The 14,970-nt window shown below is 46.0% G+C and overlaps 3 protein-coding genes across 4 annotated transcripts; all 3 read left to right on the top strand.

Annotated features, from left to right (window-relative positions):
• The first annotated feature begins 117 nt into the window (after positions 1-117).
• On the top strand, positions 118-2,317 carry alkbh1 (alkB homolog 1, histone H2A dioxygenase). The gene is made up of 6 exons (XM_086099662.1): positions 118-256; positions 559-667; positions 795-957; positions 1,257-1,347; positions 1,472-1,665; positions 1,791-2,317. The coding sequence occupies exons 1-6, from the start codon at positions 119-121 to the stop codon at positions 2,203-2,205; spliced, it is 1,110 nt and encodes a 369-aa protein (XP_085955788.1). The 5' UTR covers position 118; the 3' UTR covers positions 2,206-2,317.
• A 142-nt stretch (positions 2,318-2,459) lies between these two features.
• On the top strand, positions 2,460-7,916 carry gopc (golgi-associated PDZ and coiled-coil motif containing). Of its 2 annotated transcripts, XM_086099659.1 has the most exons (9): positions 2,460-3,234; positions 3,514-3,678; positions 4,190-4,213; positions 4,577-4,752; positions 5,210-5,375; positions 5,446-5,541; positions 5,622-5,786; positions 5,848-6,016; positions 6,523-7,916. In XM_086099659.1, exons 1-9 carry the CDS (start codon positions 2,974-2,976, stop codon positions 6,639-6,641), a joined length of 1,341 nt encoding a protein of 446 aa, XP_085955785.1. In that variant the 5' UTR covers positions 2,460-2,973; the 3' UTR covers positions 6,642-7,916. The 2 variants fall into 2 exon arrangements, with proteins under 2 accessions (XP_085955785.1, XP_085955786.1); XM_086099660.1 differs by lacking the exon at positions 4,190-4,213 and having other exon boundaries at positions 2,462-3,234.
• A 768-nt stretch (positions 7,917-8,684) lies between these two features.
• Positions 8,685-13,226, top strand: serinc1 (serine incorporator 1). The gene is made up of 10 exons (XM_086099658.1): positions 8,685-8,849; positions 9,491-9,652; positions 9,895-10,088; positions 10,510-10,589; positions 10,701-10,838; positions 10,942-11,111; positions 11,224-11,314; positions 11,806-11,947; positions 12,050-12,274; positions 12,458-13,226. The coding sequence occupies exons 1-10, from the start codon at positions 8,811-8,813 to the stop codon at positions 12,594-12,596; spliced, it is 1,380 nt and encodes a 459-aa protein (XP_085955784.1). The 5' UTR covers positions 8,685-8,810; the 3' UTR covers positions 12,597-13,226.
• The last annotated feature ends 1,744 nt before the right edge of the window (positions 13,227-14,970 follow it).

Raw genomic sequence — 14,970 nt, 5'->3', positions numbered from 1 at the left:
CTCGACTGGTAATAAACTCTTGTCACAGATGCGTGTGAGTCCTGACTCACAGCAACTCCCTCCTACCAGTTGGTGGCAGTCGCAACACCGACACGAGTCGTAGAAGTAGAACTAAAACATGGCGAAGATGGCGGCGTCCGTCGTGGAAACTGGAGAGGATGCTTTTCGACAAATGTTTAAATTGTATAAGCGCAGAAACCCTCCGCCGGATTTCAGCGATGTTATTGATTTTTCCAAATGTGTGACGAATGACAAGGTGACGCGAATATAAATACATCAAGAAAAAGAGACACCCCCGTGCGCATGTCAACCAATGGTTTACTTTAATGACTTACTAATCAAAATAATTATGTATTCATCTAAATGTTCTTTTCGGACATTATTTTAAACCATTATCGTAATAAGGTTAAAGTAATTCTGGACATTTGCTTGGCAGCAACCTGTCTCCTGTAAATTGAACTGTGACGACTACTTGTTATATTCTTCGCATACAAAAAATGTGTGTGTGTGTTGGAAAACGTTGAAAATTAGACTGATTTCTGTGTGTATATGTGGCAGATACGTCCAGTGAAACTAGATCCAGCTGCCGTTAGTGACGGTGACGCTGCCAACGTTGGATTACATCATGTCAAAGACTGGAGAGCCTTCACCTTGCAAGGCTATCCGGGTAAATTAATCAACAGTTTGACTACAATGTTAAGACCATGACAATATTGAATGGACAACTAAAACCTTAGTACGCTTTTAACTTAAAGGGCCTTTCTTTTGACTTTATTTGATATTGCGTTTTTTAGGGTTCATCTTTATCACCAATCCATTCCTTCGCGGCTCCCAGCCCTTCTGGGTTCGACAGTGTTTGAAGACTTACCCTCAGAAGCCAAATATCTGCAACCTAGACATGCACATGTCTCCCACTGACACCCAGGACATCTGGGACAAGAGTGTATCCAACCTCAGGTGAGGCAAGTGTACCAGACTGTATTTCTGCATCCCAATACTAAAACCAGACATGTCTGCAAATAGAACTTGTCTTAAAAGACAAGAACCTTTCAGCTGAGATTTGATGTTTTATGTGTCAATAATAAATAGCTCCTACTTAAGACCCAAATATAAGATACAGAAATTAGTTACGCATGTCTTTCAAGTTAGGTAATTGGTTTTTTATTTATTTATGTAGTTTTTGCAGAGCTTAAAATTTTTTTCAATGCATCTTGGCTTGTTTATAAAGTGAGGACTGTGCTCAAACGTTCCGCCAGTTGCCCTTCTGTTGGAAAGAGGGAGCCCAGAACTCTTCTGGAGAGGCTGCGCTGGGTCACCTTGGGTTATCATTACAACTGGAACAGCAAGGTAATCCAAGTTGTTCTGGTGAAATCTTTTGTTCATGACATCCATGAAGAAAGCACTTTTTTTTCTTCCAATTTCTTGTGCACATTCAACTGAAGCCAACCTCATGTTTCATGCTTTTTCGTAGACTTACTCTGCAGATCACTACACTCCATTCCCAACTGAGCTCCACCTCCTGTCTCACCAAATAGCAACTGCCTGCGGCTTTACAGGCTTCAATGCCGAGGCTGGAATCCTCAACTACTACAGGTCGGATTCCTCTTTAGGAATCCACGTGGATGAATCCGAATTGGATCACAGCCGCCCACTGCTCTCTTTCAGGTATGTCAGTAGAGTTCAATGAAAACATGTAGCATTTGGTTTGTAACAATGTGGCGTTCTCGTGCCTGTATAGTAAAGAAACCGATTCAACTGCAAACACGTGCATAATGTGTTTCTTTTATCAGTTTTGGCCAGTCAGCGATCTTCCTCCTGGGTGGCACTCACAGACAGGATAGTCCCACCGCCATGTACATGCACAGCGGAGATGTTATGGTCATGTCAGGGCTGAGCCGCCTCCTTTACCACGCCGTGCCTCGCATTGTTCCGGCCCACCAGGAAGTGGCGGCTCTCGACACCGAGCGATGCAGCTGGCAGGGTGGCGCTATTGTGGAGCAGGTGTCCGAGGAGGACTGGGTTGTATGCTGCAGGTACATCCACAGCTCCAGGATCAACATGACTGTCAGACAGGTTCTGGGGCATGGGCAGAGCTTCCCAGTGACACCTCCTCTTCCAGGACACGCAGAGCAGCACCAAGCAGAAGATGGAAAGCATATGAAGAGGAGACGACGTAGTGACTCACCTAATACTGAAGAGACATGATAAAGACCAGTCAAGGACAGTTATGCTGTTCGCAATATATATAGAGATATCTATGTATAATATATGTACTATATTTATTCTGGGGCTTTCAAAACATAGGCATGGCACACAATTGTGAATTGTCATTTTTACCTTTTGGTCAAAATAAGATGATTTTACAGCTTGGCAAAGAAGAAACAGACCTACACTGCTACAGAGTACAGACACCATTCTGGTGACAAAAATACCCCTCGGTTCTTTTATGACAATGAATTAGTGTTTGAAAATGACAAGTCAAATGTGACGCTTCATTTATTATTGTGGTTGTTCTCTTACTGCAGAGGAGCTATTACTGTAATTTCCAAAATGTCACACCAAATGTAATCGTAATCACGGTTGACAATCCATAGTCTTCATAGATGACCTACTTGATTGTTTACCCTCTCGCCAGACTCTTTTTCAGATCCTTTTATGTGACTTGGATCGTACGTGATCGCTCGACATTCCGTTGCTTTTGCCTTGGGCTCAGCCAGACGGCCCAGACCGAAGTAGTCACTTGGCACGACCGATCTGATGATGAGGGACTTCCTGGTCAGCAGTGACTGTCATCGGAAAAAAATAACATCAGATATTTGCCGTCTTTAATTGTCGTATCGTTGCGCCATTGTGATTTTAAGACTATTTCACGCTTCAAAAACAAGGCGGCTTTCGCAAAGATTTGTCATCTTCAAAGCAAGCTTAACGTTGTGCGGCTAGTGGCCTAGCGTGAACGTTTGCTGTGTTTTCGCCATGTCCGCCTCTGCTGGATGCTCTCCGGCGGGCCACAACTCGGCCCTCGGCTCGAGTATGTCGATGTTTCGCTGGCTCGAAGTGCTCGAGAAGGAGTTTGACAAAGCCTTCGTGGACGTGGATCTGCTGCTCGGGGAAATAGACCCCGATCAAGTGGACATTACGTACGAGGGGCGGCAGAAGATGACCAGCCTCAGCTCCTGCTTTGCTCAGTTGTGCCACAAATCCCAGACCGTTTTCCAACTTAACCACAAACTCGAGGTTAGTAGTTGACGATTCGCTATGCACGCTCTCGCCAATGTTTTCGGGACTATAATAGGCTGAAACGGCCTCATACGTTTTTTTTAAGTACGCCATAAAAGTGAACTCATGCGTTTTTTTTTAAAGTACGCCATAAAAGTGAATTTTCAATCATGGTCTGATATCGTCCATCGTAAAAAAAAAAAAAAAAGTACAATCTGATTGCTAAAAGAAGAACCAGCGATTTCAATGGTGTGCGTGTGCTCCTTGAGCTGTTCCTCACCACCTCCTTCCTTCCAGGCCCAGCTTGTAGATCTCCGTTCTGAGCTAAGTGGGGTCAAAGCGGAGCGGGCAGTCGTGGAGAGAGAAGTCCATGACCAGTTACTGCAGCTTCACGCTCTCCAGTTGCAGCTCCACGCCAAGGAAGGCCAAGCGCCAGACTCCGATTCCATCAAAGACAGACTCGTACGTAGCTGGCGGACAACTTTGGGTTGCCTGACTTTTAAGTTGACACTCAACACAACTCAAGTGTCTTTCTATCTAGAGCATGTTAAAACAACCACCAAAATAATTCATAAAACAAAGAATAAAACAAATGAATAACAAAGACAATAGAAAGCACCGAAACAGTCAAACAAAAAATACAGTCTCATGCGGAGTGAAAAGCCAAAGAATAAAAACGAGTTTTAAGACGAGCTTCAAAGATGGGTGGTGAACAGGTTCTTTCCCTACCGTGGGATCTTGTTACACTCGACTCCCTCTTGATTGGGCTTCTAGCATCCTTTTCACTTGTCTGACTTTTCTGCGTCTTCTGCATCGCCACCATGACCTCTGAGCCCTTCTTTCAATCCTGATGCGATCCAAATTCGTACCTGGTCTGCCCAGTTGTATTAAAAAGTATTAACTCCGTTTCATGCTAGAATCACTTATTAATCTCTGACTTCTTTCTCCTCTTCTGCCTCTTTTTCCGCTAAAGCCCGCCCCAACATTGGAACACATGGTAAGTTAGTGTGCGTGTCTTTGTAGTCGTAGTAGTGATGGTGGTCGTAGTCGTAGCAGCAGCACCAGCATCTCTTTTGTCAAACAGGTGTCACGGAAGATGGATTGCGCTTCAATGCACACGCATGCCTCTTTGACACGAGCACAACGTTTCAAATGGATTCCGCGAGTCATGAGAAAGCATTAAAAGGCATTCACGAAACATGATATGTAGAGGCGTTTAAAAACAAATGTAGGGAACAAGGAAGCCTTTTTTTTTTAATCGACAGTGGTTCTTTTCTGTTTTCTGCGCTGCACCGTATTTCTGATCTCGTGTGCATACGTGCATGTGTGTGGTGCTTACGCGGGATGTCCTGCGTTGCAGCAACAAGCGCTGGAGGACAGTAAAAAGGAGAAATTGGCAGAGGCGAGGCTTGAGGCCGACGTGAGACTTTTTAAGAAAGAAAACGAGGCTCTCCGTCGGCACATGGCAGTACTGCAGGCTGAGGTGTACGGCGCTCGACTGGCTGCCAAATACCTGGATAAGGAACTTGCTGGCAGGTGAGCCCATTTGGCTTGAATCGTGTTGTACCGCAGCGAGTCTGGTGTTTTAACTTAACGTTGATCATTGAAGTTGCTGTGGATCCGTTCTACGTTGCCTTGACCTCACCCGCCTCGCCTTGCTTACCTTATGGCGGTTCTCAGAAGGGTTTTTATGTTTGTTTTTATGGTCACCTTCAATTGTACTCGGCCACGTACGTTTGTACTGCCAAATGCGTTCTCTGCATCAACCCATTTCTGAGAAGCAAACCTTGACGCGCCAACCGAGGTCGCCACGGCAGCAGGTGAAGATCTTAAGCGCTCGGTCCCAAAGTCAGGCGTGAAGAACATTAAGGCTATCTTCTTGTGAGCTTTCAGATGTTTGACTCGGAAAGCTTGTCTGGCCAAACGTGAGCTAGCGAACCTGTACTTGGAGGTTCACCTGAAGAAGAAACGGAAGGGTTGTTTTTCATCCTAGGGTGCAGCAAATCCAATTACTGGGCCGTGACATGAAAGGGCCGGCACACGACAAGCTGTGGAACCAACTGGAGGCCGAGATCCACCTTCACCGCCACAAAACCGTCATCAGAGCATGCAAGGGGCGCAATGATCCCAAGAAACCGCTTCCCTCGCCCGTTGGGCACGTGAGTGTCAAAATGCCACCTTCTGGCCCGAGACGTGTTTCCGGAGCTCATTTCTTGGCTATCGTCGTAGGATCCAGACCTGCTGAAGAAAACGCAAGGAGTGGGTCCTATCAGGAAGGTGTCGCTAGTCAAAGAGGACCATGAAGGTCTGGGTATCTCCATCACGGTGAGCGCTCGCAGCCAGAACTTTTGACTTTTTGTATTGTTATGTACGCGTGCGTGTCTATGCGTGCGCCGTGTTCTCAGGGAGGAAAGGAGCACGGCGTTCCGATTCTCATCTCAGAGATCCACCCGAGCCAGCCCGCCGACCGATGTGGAGGCTTACATGTCGGAGACGCCATTTTGGCGGTCAACAGCATCAATCTGCGTGATGCCAAACACAAGGAGGCCGTCACCATTCTCTCCCAACAGGTACTGCGTGCGCACACCTCTGTTCCTCCAAAGCCCTGAGTGTGTCGGTCGCTCATCCCAGTCAGGACAGATCGAGTTTGAAGTGGTGTACGTGGCTCCAGAGGTGGACAGCGATGATGAGAATGTGGAATATGAAGACGACAACGGACATCGCTACAGACTCTACCTGGATGAGCTGGAGAACAATACGGCCCCACCTAGCGGCGACTCGGCAGCCGCGTCATTACAGGGTACGTTGGCAATCGTCCTCTTGACCGCAAATGGGCCCCGGGCCGCAACTTTAAGACATTTGCTCTCTGCGTTGTTTCTGCAGTGTTTGTTTTGAGCCAAGCGGTTGTTTGTTGGCTGTTTAAAAGATACAAAATGCAATTGTCGTATGTATAGTTGGCCAGCAAACTTCAAGTGGGAGTGGCATAATGTACTGTATGTTTCACATACAGTACATTTGACAATAAAGTTTAATTTAATCTAATCCAATCCATAAAACAGATCGCAGCCTCTTTTTCACTTTTTGGCTGCTTTTTCTAAGTTACCTTGTGTTCACCTCAACCAATACAGGATTTCCCTAAACTTCAGCTCACAAGTCAAAGTAAAAACAAAACCAAAAAAAAAAACCATTGTCCTCATGGCGGCTTGTATCTTGAAAAACCTATGAGTCACATTACTCATATCTCAAGGCACTATTAATCAGTATTTACAAAAAAAAAAAATAGTGACACCGCATTGTACCTTCCAGCGGGTCTGGAGAGAATGTCGCTGAACAACGGGACAGAAAATGGAGACACCACAATCACCAGTGACGCAACATCAGAGGAAACTCCCTCCAAGCCTCCCGACACTCACGGCTCCTCTTAAGATCACTCAGCCGCACTCGTCAAAGCTTTATTGTGCAAATCCTTTCTCTTTTTTTTTCTTGAGTACTGAATCGAGTCTGTGACAACCAGAGTAAGTTTGTCTCACCATTCTTTTCTGTAGATCTTCCAGTGTTTGGATTTTCTTAGGGGTGGGCTCGTTGAACGGTCGCATAGGCCAACTGGGTTAGTCTGCCAAGTTTTCTCACCGATTTTGCAGCAATTAAACTTGGGTAACGTTGTTTTGAGCAGGCTTTGTTTGTTCGTGTGCAAAACGGAAAAAAAAAGAAAAAAGCGATGCTGAGTGAAGGTGATGCAAGCGTCCAAAAAAGGACTCGTTCAACTCGGTAGACGACGAAACAAACATCGAAGGCCCTCATGCTGTGTGTTGTCACATTCGCAAACAAGACAGAAACCGCACTACTGTTGATGGACAGATTTGTTTGTGTGTTTTTTTTTTCAGCTTTCCATTGTTGTTATCCACATCACCTTCTTTCCACAAAGCCCTTTCGTGACGGAACCACAGAGTATTTTGTTACAGCTTGGAATGCCTCCCTTTGCCAACCCTGACAGTGCCACCGTGCCTGTCATCATCCTATTTATATGCCAGTGACTGTGGTTTAAATTCCTTCAGGTCTTGACTATGACACTACTCTACTCTACTCTATTCTGACGGCCTCCTGAACTTTGGTGATGCGATGTCGTTCAAATAATAAGCCTTCCTACAACCCGCATTTTCAATCGCAGCAGGGTTTTGCTGACTCCCGCTGGGCATGAGTTTGAATGTGATGAACTTGATTTTTAGGAGGGTGTGCACATTTGTGCAACCAAGTTGTCACAGTTGTCTATTTTTACTTGTCCAAGAAAAGATCTGCGGTTTTTGTTGTTGATGTTTTTTAATCGGGTTTGCAGTGGATGGAAGGAGTTTTGGAGTGACTTGATCCTGTTTGTTAGTTTTTTTTAATACCCAAAAACTTGTTTTGAACGGGCGTGTAGACTTTTATTTCCACTGTATGTCGAAAATGCAATTTTTCTCTTGAAGGAGACTTGAACCCGCTCATTGTCACCAACACGGGGGGAGACCAGAATGATGGATGGTGTTGGCACCCGGTGAACCAAAACTCTCTGACCTTAACGCGTTCACATGATGTGCTATTTTGCTTTTATTAATCTGGTTCCTCTTGTTTGTACGGAAGCTTTCACTTGTGTGCATCTGTATTGGTCAATGTATTCCGAGCAGTTTATTCAGCCTTTAAATAAAGCTTCAATGGCGGCACGATTGATTTGCAGGTTAGACAAAGCTCTCCCTTCCCTTGTTGGGTTCTCCAATAACAGTCGCTATGTTGAAAAATAGTCATGAGAGGTCAGAAAAAGTTTAGAAGTTGGCCACCGAGTTCCGCCATTGTACCTCCGCCCACAGTTGTCATGGTCACGTTAAAAAATCCACAAAATTTCTCCTTTAAGATTGATTATCATTGGATATGTATATATTTGCCTTTTATCAAGAACAGAAGTCTTTTTGTTCCAAGCCATGCGATGCGATTGGTATACGACGGCGCTATTGCACTTTGGGTTTTATTTTCAGATCATTTCTAAATCATTTTAGATGTCCTTTTGAAATTTTCGACCTGACCTCACGAAAAGTACGTTCTACCAACAAAAAAGAGAAAAATAACACAAAAACCCACGCGGGCGCTGACACTTTACCATAGGTATACATTCAACACATTAACACAGTTCTACATACTGTATTTGAAAATGTACAAATCATATCCATGCATATAATGGGAAAAACCATTTTGAAAAGATTTTATTTAAAAACGTACCCTTTTTGACCCGGAGGAAAGCAAGGAAGCTCATCCGCCCGGTGCTTTCTACCGTCTTTGTTACCGATTTGTTGCTTGACTGTTGTATATGTTAGTTGCTCCGTGTACAGCGCTTTGTATGCAGCGATGGCTGTTTGAAAGTGCTCTATAAATACAGTTGAGTTGAGAAAGATGACCTGGAGTGCTCAAACGGTCCTCTAGGGGGCAGTAGCCTTTTTGTGTACAATTGTGAAAAGACGCGGGCAGAGAAGAAGAGTAGTCAGACTACGGTTCAGTAGAAACATCCATTTTCTGTTTAGAGACCCGCGGCCATCTCTGAATCCGAGTGCAAAAGAGAAAATATCATCATGGGAGCCGTTCTGGGGTTGTGCTCCATGGCGAGCTGGGTACGTAGCACGTTTGTCGTCGATAAGAAATGGACATTATATCATTATGCGTGTGAGTAGCGTTTGTTGTTTTATTCCCCTGCTCGTTTGGTGGCATGACTGCGCAATAACAAAACTGAAGGCCGGGTGATTTTTACGGTGACGCAGATCAACATTTCCTACAATGGAGTAAATGTTATGTCACAGGATGTAAAGGTCACTCATAGTTAAGACTAATGTTATACCTTAATCGTCTTAGGTTCTACGTTCGTGGATTTCAAGGCCAAAACAAGTCTCGTTGATTTACTTTATAATAGAAACTCTGTCATAACGACAACCTGGAGCATTGAGTAGTGTCCGTGTTCGTACAGGACACCCCGGTTGCTTTATTCCCCGAATTTTTAGTTAATTGTGTCCTGTGTCGTGAACGGTAAAGACGCTTTGGCGATGATGTCAACAAAAGAGGCTGCTATGAGCTTAGCCATTGCGACACAGCCACCATGTAAACAAGAGTCCGGTATGATCGTATTACGATTCTAATCATTTGATTTCCGGCCCGATATGCGATGACATTGGGGCCGAATCGCAGTCGCCACCCTGCCCTGTGATTTACTTACAGGAATATGAGTTTGGATAACCTATTTTCCCCTTTTTCTGGGCAGATCCCGTGTCTGTGCGGCAGCGCCCCCTGTCTGCTTTGTCACTGCTGCCCCAGTGGAAATAACTCGACGGTGACGCGCCTCATTTACGCCTTCTTCCTTCTGCTGGGAGTGGGAGTCGCCTGCATCATGCTGATGCCGGGCATGGAGGAGCATTTGAAGAAGGTAACGCCACGTGCGTGTATGCAAACGGGGTTGGGAGGCTTACGTTTAAAATGTATCCCGAGACCCTTCCTGTTTACCTGTCAAAAAATGCCATTCCAGTACCATCGTATGAAAGTCACGCCAACTGATTTCTTGTCATGCCTCTTGGATCACTCCAATAAGTTTTGTAAATTTGTGCATCGAGTTTGCCTCGTGCACTTCGTCAAGACTAAATTGCCGACTCCGTTTCTGTCTTCCTTCAGATTCCGGGATTCTGCGAGGGAGGCATGGGGTCATCCATTCCTGGCGTGGAGGGCCACGTGAACTGTGACGTGCTGGTCGGCTACAAGGCGGTGTACCGCGTTTGCTTCGGCATGGCCGTCTTTTTCCTTCTCTTTTCTCTGCTCATGATCAAAGTCAAGAGCAGCAGAGACCCCCGAGCTGCGCTTCATAACGGGTGAATACCAGACCCAGAAAGAAGCACATACAAGGCGCGTCATAAAAGTTTCGGGACCGGGGCCATTCCACGACAAAGTACACGTTTTCTCCCTTTTAAGTCACGCTGCGCGAGTTGATCGCCCTTTCCCAGCCTTCTTTGTCATAGGCACTCCCGGAGCCACCATAGCTCCGTCGTCGCCAAAGCCAATTGGAAATAGGAATGAACGTGGCGACTGCTGGGTATCTTTTGTGACACGCCTCGTATGTTACGGGAAGACTCTAAATTGCTCTGAGATGTGAATGTGCTTGTTTGTACGTCCCGTGGTGGACTGTGATGATGAAGCGGACTCCGCCTCAAGTGAATTAGAAAAACACTCCTGGGGCATTTGCAACATTTGAGACGAGTCCGGGGGAACCTTTTCATTCGCTTTCTATTGCAGGTTTTGGTTCTTCAAGTTTGCAGCGGCTGTCGCCATCACCGTTGGGTCTTTTTTCATCGCAGAGGGTCCCTTTACGACCGGTAACTTCCCTTTCCGCAGCTTACCGTGTCTTTTACGTCTGACGGTATCAAACGTGGCTGGCCGACCTTCTTTTGACCGAAGGTCTACTTCTGTGATCCTGTTCTTTGCAGTGTGGTTCTACATCGGAATGGCAGGTGCGTTCTGCTTCATCCTCATCCAGTTGGTTTTGCTCATTGACTTTGCGCATTCCTGGAACGAGTCCTGGGTCGAGAAGATGGAGGAGGGCAATTCACGCTGCTGGTACGCAGGTATGGCCCTCGGGCGAGTGGGGAGCGGCAACAGCGCGCTCAAGACACGCAAGAAACGCTTCCAGATAGGAATGCCCGTGATGACTCGGTGGCACGTTTGCAGCCCTGCTGTCGGTCACCGCGCTCAACTACGTGTTGTCTCTGGCGGCCGTGGTCTTGTTCTACGTCTACTACACCCACTCTGACGGATGCACCGAGAACAAGGTCTTCATCAGCATCAACATGTTGCTCTGCCTCGGAGCGTCCGTCATTTCCGTCCTGCCTCAGATCCAGGTGAGCATCCCGCTCCCCTTACTTGACGGGCTCTCGAAGCCGCGACTTTGACGCTGTGTCGCTACCGAGTGAGTTTTTCTGACCGATGCCTCTTTTGCGCGCGTGGCCGAAGGAGTCCCAGCCCAGGTCCGGCCTACTGCAGTCCTCCCTGGTCACCCTGTACACCATGTACTTGACCTGGTCCGCAATGACAAACGAGCCCGGTAAGAACTTTTTATTCTTTGTTTTTTACATGATGCACAACTCTCATTTATTGTGCAACGATCTCATCGTAACATGTATTTGTTACATATTTTGATGCATTTTTATGCTTGAGGAAACATTTTTGTCTGTATTTTGGGGGCGGGGGGTATTGGAACGAATTAGGACATTTACGTCTCCCATTTACATTTTCGAGTGAAGAAATTTCTTCTTCTTCCAATTCATTTCGTTTGCCGTGTAATGGAGAGCCCTTTATAACCTTGAAATGCATCTGTTTTTCAAGACCGTTACTAATAAACTGGCTGAATGTCAATACAACACGATAGCTTTGAGTCCAGCTCCGCTGTCCGAATACGTCACCAGAAAAACAAAAAGAATAAAAAAGATTCGGTCGTTCTATCCTGAATCCACGGGGTACCTCCGATGATTTCCAACTGTGCTTTCAGATGTTTCCGTTTCTGGTCCAACCAATTTTCCAATTGTGCTTCCGCAGACAGGAAATGCAACCCAAGCCTTCTGGGTATCATCGGGCTGAACTCCACCACCCCTGCACGTGAGGACCATGCGGTCCAATGGTGGGACGCCCAGGGCCTTGTGGGTTTGATCCTGTTCCTCCTGTGCGTGCTATACTCCAGGTAAGGAAGCAGCCGCGCTTTTCAAATTGCCCCCTCCACCACTTCGACCCCCGCGTCTCTCATGCAGACTGCCACCGTCTCTCGCTCTCTCTCGTCCCGCAGTATCCGTAACTCGTCCAACGCTCAGGTGAACAAGCTGACCCTGACGAGTGACGAGTCGGCTCTGATCGACGACGGGCCTCGGGCCGAGAGCCTCGAGGAGAGCGGCGGGGCGAACCGCGCCGTGGATAACGAGAAGGAAGGAGTCACCTATTCCTATTCCTTCTTTCATTTCATGCTGTTCCTGGCTTCGCTCTACATCATGATGACGCTGACTAATTGGTACAGGTGAGCAGCAAGGAATGGCGAGCCGCTCACAGACGCAGATTCGGATTCATGACCGAGATCATTCATGAGATCAACTAAAATAGTGGTGGTGGGGGGGGGGTGTTTTCATTTAAAAAAGAAGTGGAAATGAAAAAAAACTGCCAAACTGCAGTATTGAATTCTTGATTGTGTTTTCCGTTGCAGCCCCGACTCCAACTATGAAGCCATGACGAGCAAGTGGCCCTCCGTTTGGGTCAAGGTCTCCTCCAGCTGGATCTGCATCGCTCTCTACGTGTGGACTCTGGTGGCTCCGCTGGTCCTGGTCAACAGGGACTTTGACTGAAACACTCATTGTCCCCATCGCTTGTGGGTACTTAGCAACTGTCAGCTTCGCCCGTGTTTTGTCACTGGAAAGAGTAGCTGGCTGCGTCAAAATCGTCTCGCTGCGATTCAGCTGTTTGAAAACTTTTTGTTTTCCTAACCCTGAGCTGCAGCTGAATCCCATTTTGCGTGTTCCCGTGTGACTCTCAAGCAGCGTGTTGTTGTGGTTCCTGTTGTAAATACGTGACCTGGATGTTTCCCCGGTGTGTTCTATTCAAATTCTTGCATGCTTTTTTTCACACACACACACACACACACACACACACACGCAATGCATTCCTGATTCTGTTGGAGGAATAGGTCTGTTTGTGACTTGCAACTTTTTGAAGTTTTTGCTGTTCACACTAGTTTCCGCACTCAGCACTTGTATTGTATTATGGCTATAACCTCTGCTCTTATCCAAATATGTCTTTTAAAATGTTAAGTGTATTGTAACTGATTTGTCCCCAACCTTTTTTGCCCCACGGACCTGTTTAGACAACAGCCTTTAAGGTGTGTGTGACAGATAAAAACAACAAATAATATAATATGACCTGCACGAAAACTGGTGTTTTCCAAACAGAATAATAAACATGATTCATGACACGAAGAACATCCTGTCTGGTTGCAACACTCTCTGGTCGCCATGGGAACATTTAAACACGCAACACCAACAAAATTAGGTACGCCACAAATACAAAGTGCATGAAAAATACGACTCCCCATCACCACATTACAGTGGATTTGGTGCGTGGGAATCTCCTTTTGAGATAAAGCTGTATTTTTTTCAGTTAAAAAAGGTCTGACTACATGGTCATTTTTTTGGGGTCAAAAAACAACTTGCAAAGGCGAAAAAAACGACCATGTATAGTAAGGCATTTTTAGCCCGAAAAAAACGACATAGTATAGGAAGGCGTTTTTCGCCCGAAAAAAAACACAGTATAGTAAGCCGTTTTTAGCCCAAAAAAACGACCACTATAGGAAGGCGTTTTTAGCCCAAAAAAACGACTATGTATAGTAAGGCGTTCTTAGCCCAAAAAAACGACTATGTATAGTAAGGCGTTCTTAGCCCAAAAAAACGACCACTATATGAAGGCGTTTTTAGCCCAAAAAAACGACCATGTATAGTAAGGCGTTTTTAGCCGAAAAAAACGACCACATAGGAAGGCGTTTTTAGCCCAAAAAAACGACTGTATAGTAAGGCGTTTTTAGCCGAAAAAAACGACCACTATAGGAAGGCGTTTTTAGCCCAAAAAAACGACCATGTATAGTAAGGCGTTTTTAGCCGAAAAAAACGACCACATAGGAAGGCGTTTTTAGCCCAAAAAAACGACTGTATAGTAAGGCGTTTTTAGCCGAAAAAAACAACCATGTATAGTAAGGCGTTTTTAGCCCAAAAAAACGACTATGTATAGTAAGGCGTTTTTAGCTGAAAAAAACGACCACTATAGGAAGGCGTTTTTAGCCCAAAAAAACGACTGTATAGTAAGGCGTTCTTAGCCCAAAAAAACGACCACTATAGGAAGGCGTTTTTAGCCCAAAAAAACGACTGTATAGTAAGGCGTTTTTAGCCGAAAAAAACGACCACTATAGGAAGGCGTTTTTAGCCCAAAAAAACGACCATGTATAGTAAGGCGTTTTTAGCCGAAAAAAACGACCACTATAGGAAGGCGTTTTTAGCCGAAAAAAACGACCACATAGGAAGGCGTTTTTAGCCCAAAAAAACGACTGTATAGTAAGGCGTTTTTAGCCGAAAAAAACGACCATGTATAGTAAGGCGTTTTTAGCCCAAAAAAACGACTATGTATAGTAAGGCGTTTTTAGCTGAAAAAAACGACCACTATAGGAAGGCGTTTTTAGCCCAAAAAAACGACTATGTATAGTAAGGCGTTTTTAGCCGAAAAAAACGACCACTATAGGAAGGCGTTTTTAGCCGAAAAAAACGACCATGTATAGGAAGGCGTTTTTAGCCGAATCAAGGCTAATTTGGACAAATCGGGGTGATTAATCCATCGGAGCACGCGAGTTCATTTCAAATTGTTTTTCAGAGGCGGCCGAGCGCGTGGAGTCGAGCGGTGCCACCTTTTTGGTGCGGTGCCACCACAGGAGGCTGCCGCCATCCTGCAGTTTTTCTCTTCTCGGACAAGCGTCAGAGCCGCTCCTCCGCACAAGGTCCGATTTGGCCGCCGGACTGCGTTCCGGGTCTTGAACCCGCAGCGGTCCACAGAGGCAACTTGGAGCGGTTGAAAGCACGCAAATACGCCGCCAACAAGAGGCTTATTTGGATACGCATCATCAGCACGAGCGTATCCTTCTTTGGCGCGAGTGTGCCCGTCGCGTTGTTCTCCAGCGGAGCC

Source organism: Hippocampus guttulatus, chromosome 20 (genome assembly GCF_054856545.1).
Source record: "Hippocampus guttulatus isolate MCC_2025c chromosome 20, RoL_Hgut_1.0, whole genome shotgun sequence".
Taxonomy (NCBI): domain Eukaryota; kingdom Metazoa; phylum Chordata; class Actinopteri; order Syngnathiformes; family Syngnathidae; genus Hippocampus; species Hippocampus guttulatus.
Note: the sequence above shows the minus strand (reverse complement) of the source record. Positions and strands in the feature narration are given on the sequence as shown.

Bases quoted from the DNA above. Each gene is read 5' to 3' on its own strand.
- alkbh1 (XM_086099662.1), top strand. From the start codon at position 119: ATGGCGAAGATGGCGGCGTCCGTCGTGGAAACTGGAGAGGATGCTTTT. The intron at 257-558 runs GTGACGCGAATA...TATATGTGGCAG, and splicing joins AATGTGTGACGAATGACAAG to ATACGTCCAGTGAAACTAGA. The intron at 1,666-1,790 runs GTATGTCAGTAG...TTCTTTTATCAG, and splicing joins CGCCCACTGCTCTCTTTCAG to TTTTGGCCAGTCAGCGATCT.
- gopc (XM_086099659.1), top strand. From the start codon at position 2,974: ATGTCCGCCTCTGCTGGATGCTCTCCGGCGGGCCACAACTCGGCCCTC. The intron at 3,235-3,513 runs GTTAGTAGTTGA...CCTTCCTTCCAG, and splicing joins AACTTAACCACAAACTCGAG to GCCCAGCTTGTAGATCTCCG. The intron at 3,679-4,189 runs GTACGTAGCTGG...TTTCCGCTAAAG, and splicing joins ATTCCATCAAAGACAGACTC to CCCGCCCCAACATTGGAACA.
- serinc1 (XM_086099658.1), top strand. From the start codon at position 8,811: ATGGGAGCCGTTCTGGGGTTGTGCTCCATGGCGAGCTGG. The intron at 10,089-10,509 runs GTGAATACCAGA...TTTCTATTGCAG, and splicing joins CGAGCTGCGCTTCATAACGG to GTTTTGGTTCTTCAAGTTTG. The intron at 10,590-10,700 runs GTAACTTCCCTT...TGTTCTTTGCAG, and splicing joins AGAGGGTCCCTTTACGACCG to TGTGGTTCTACATCGGAATG.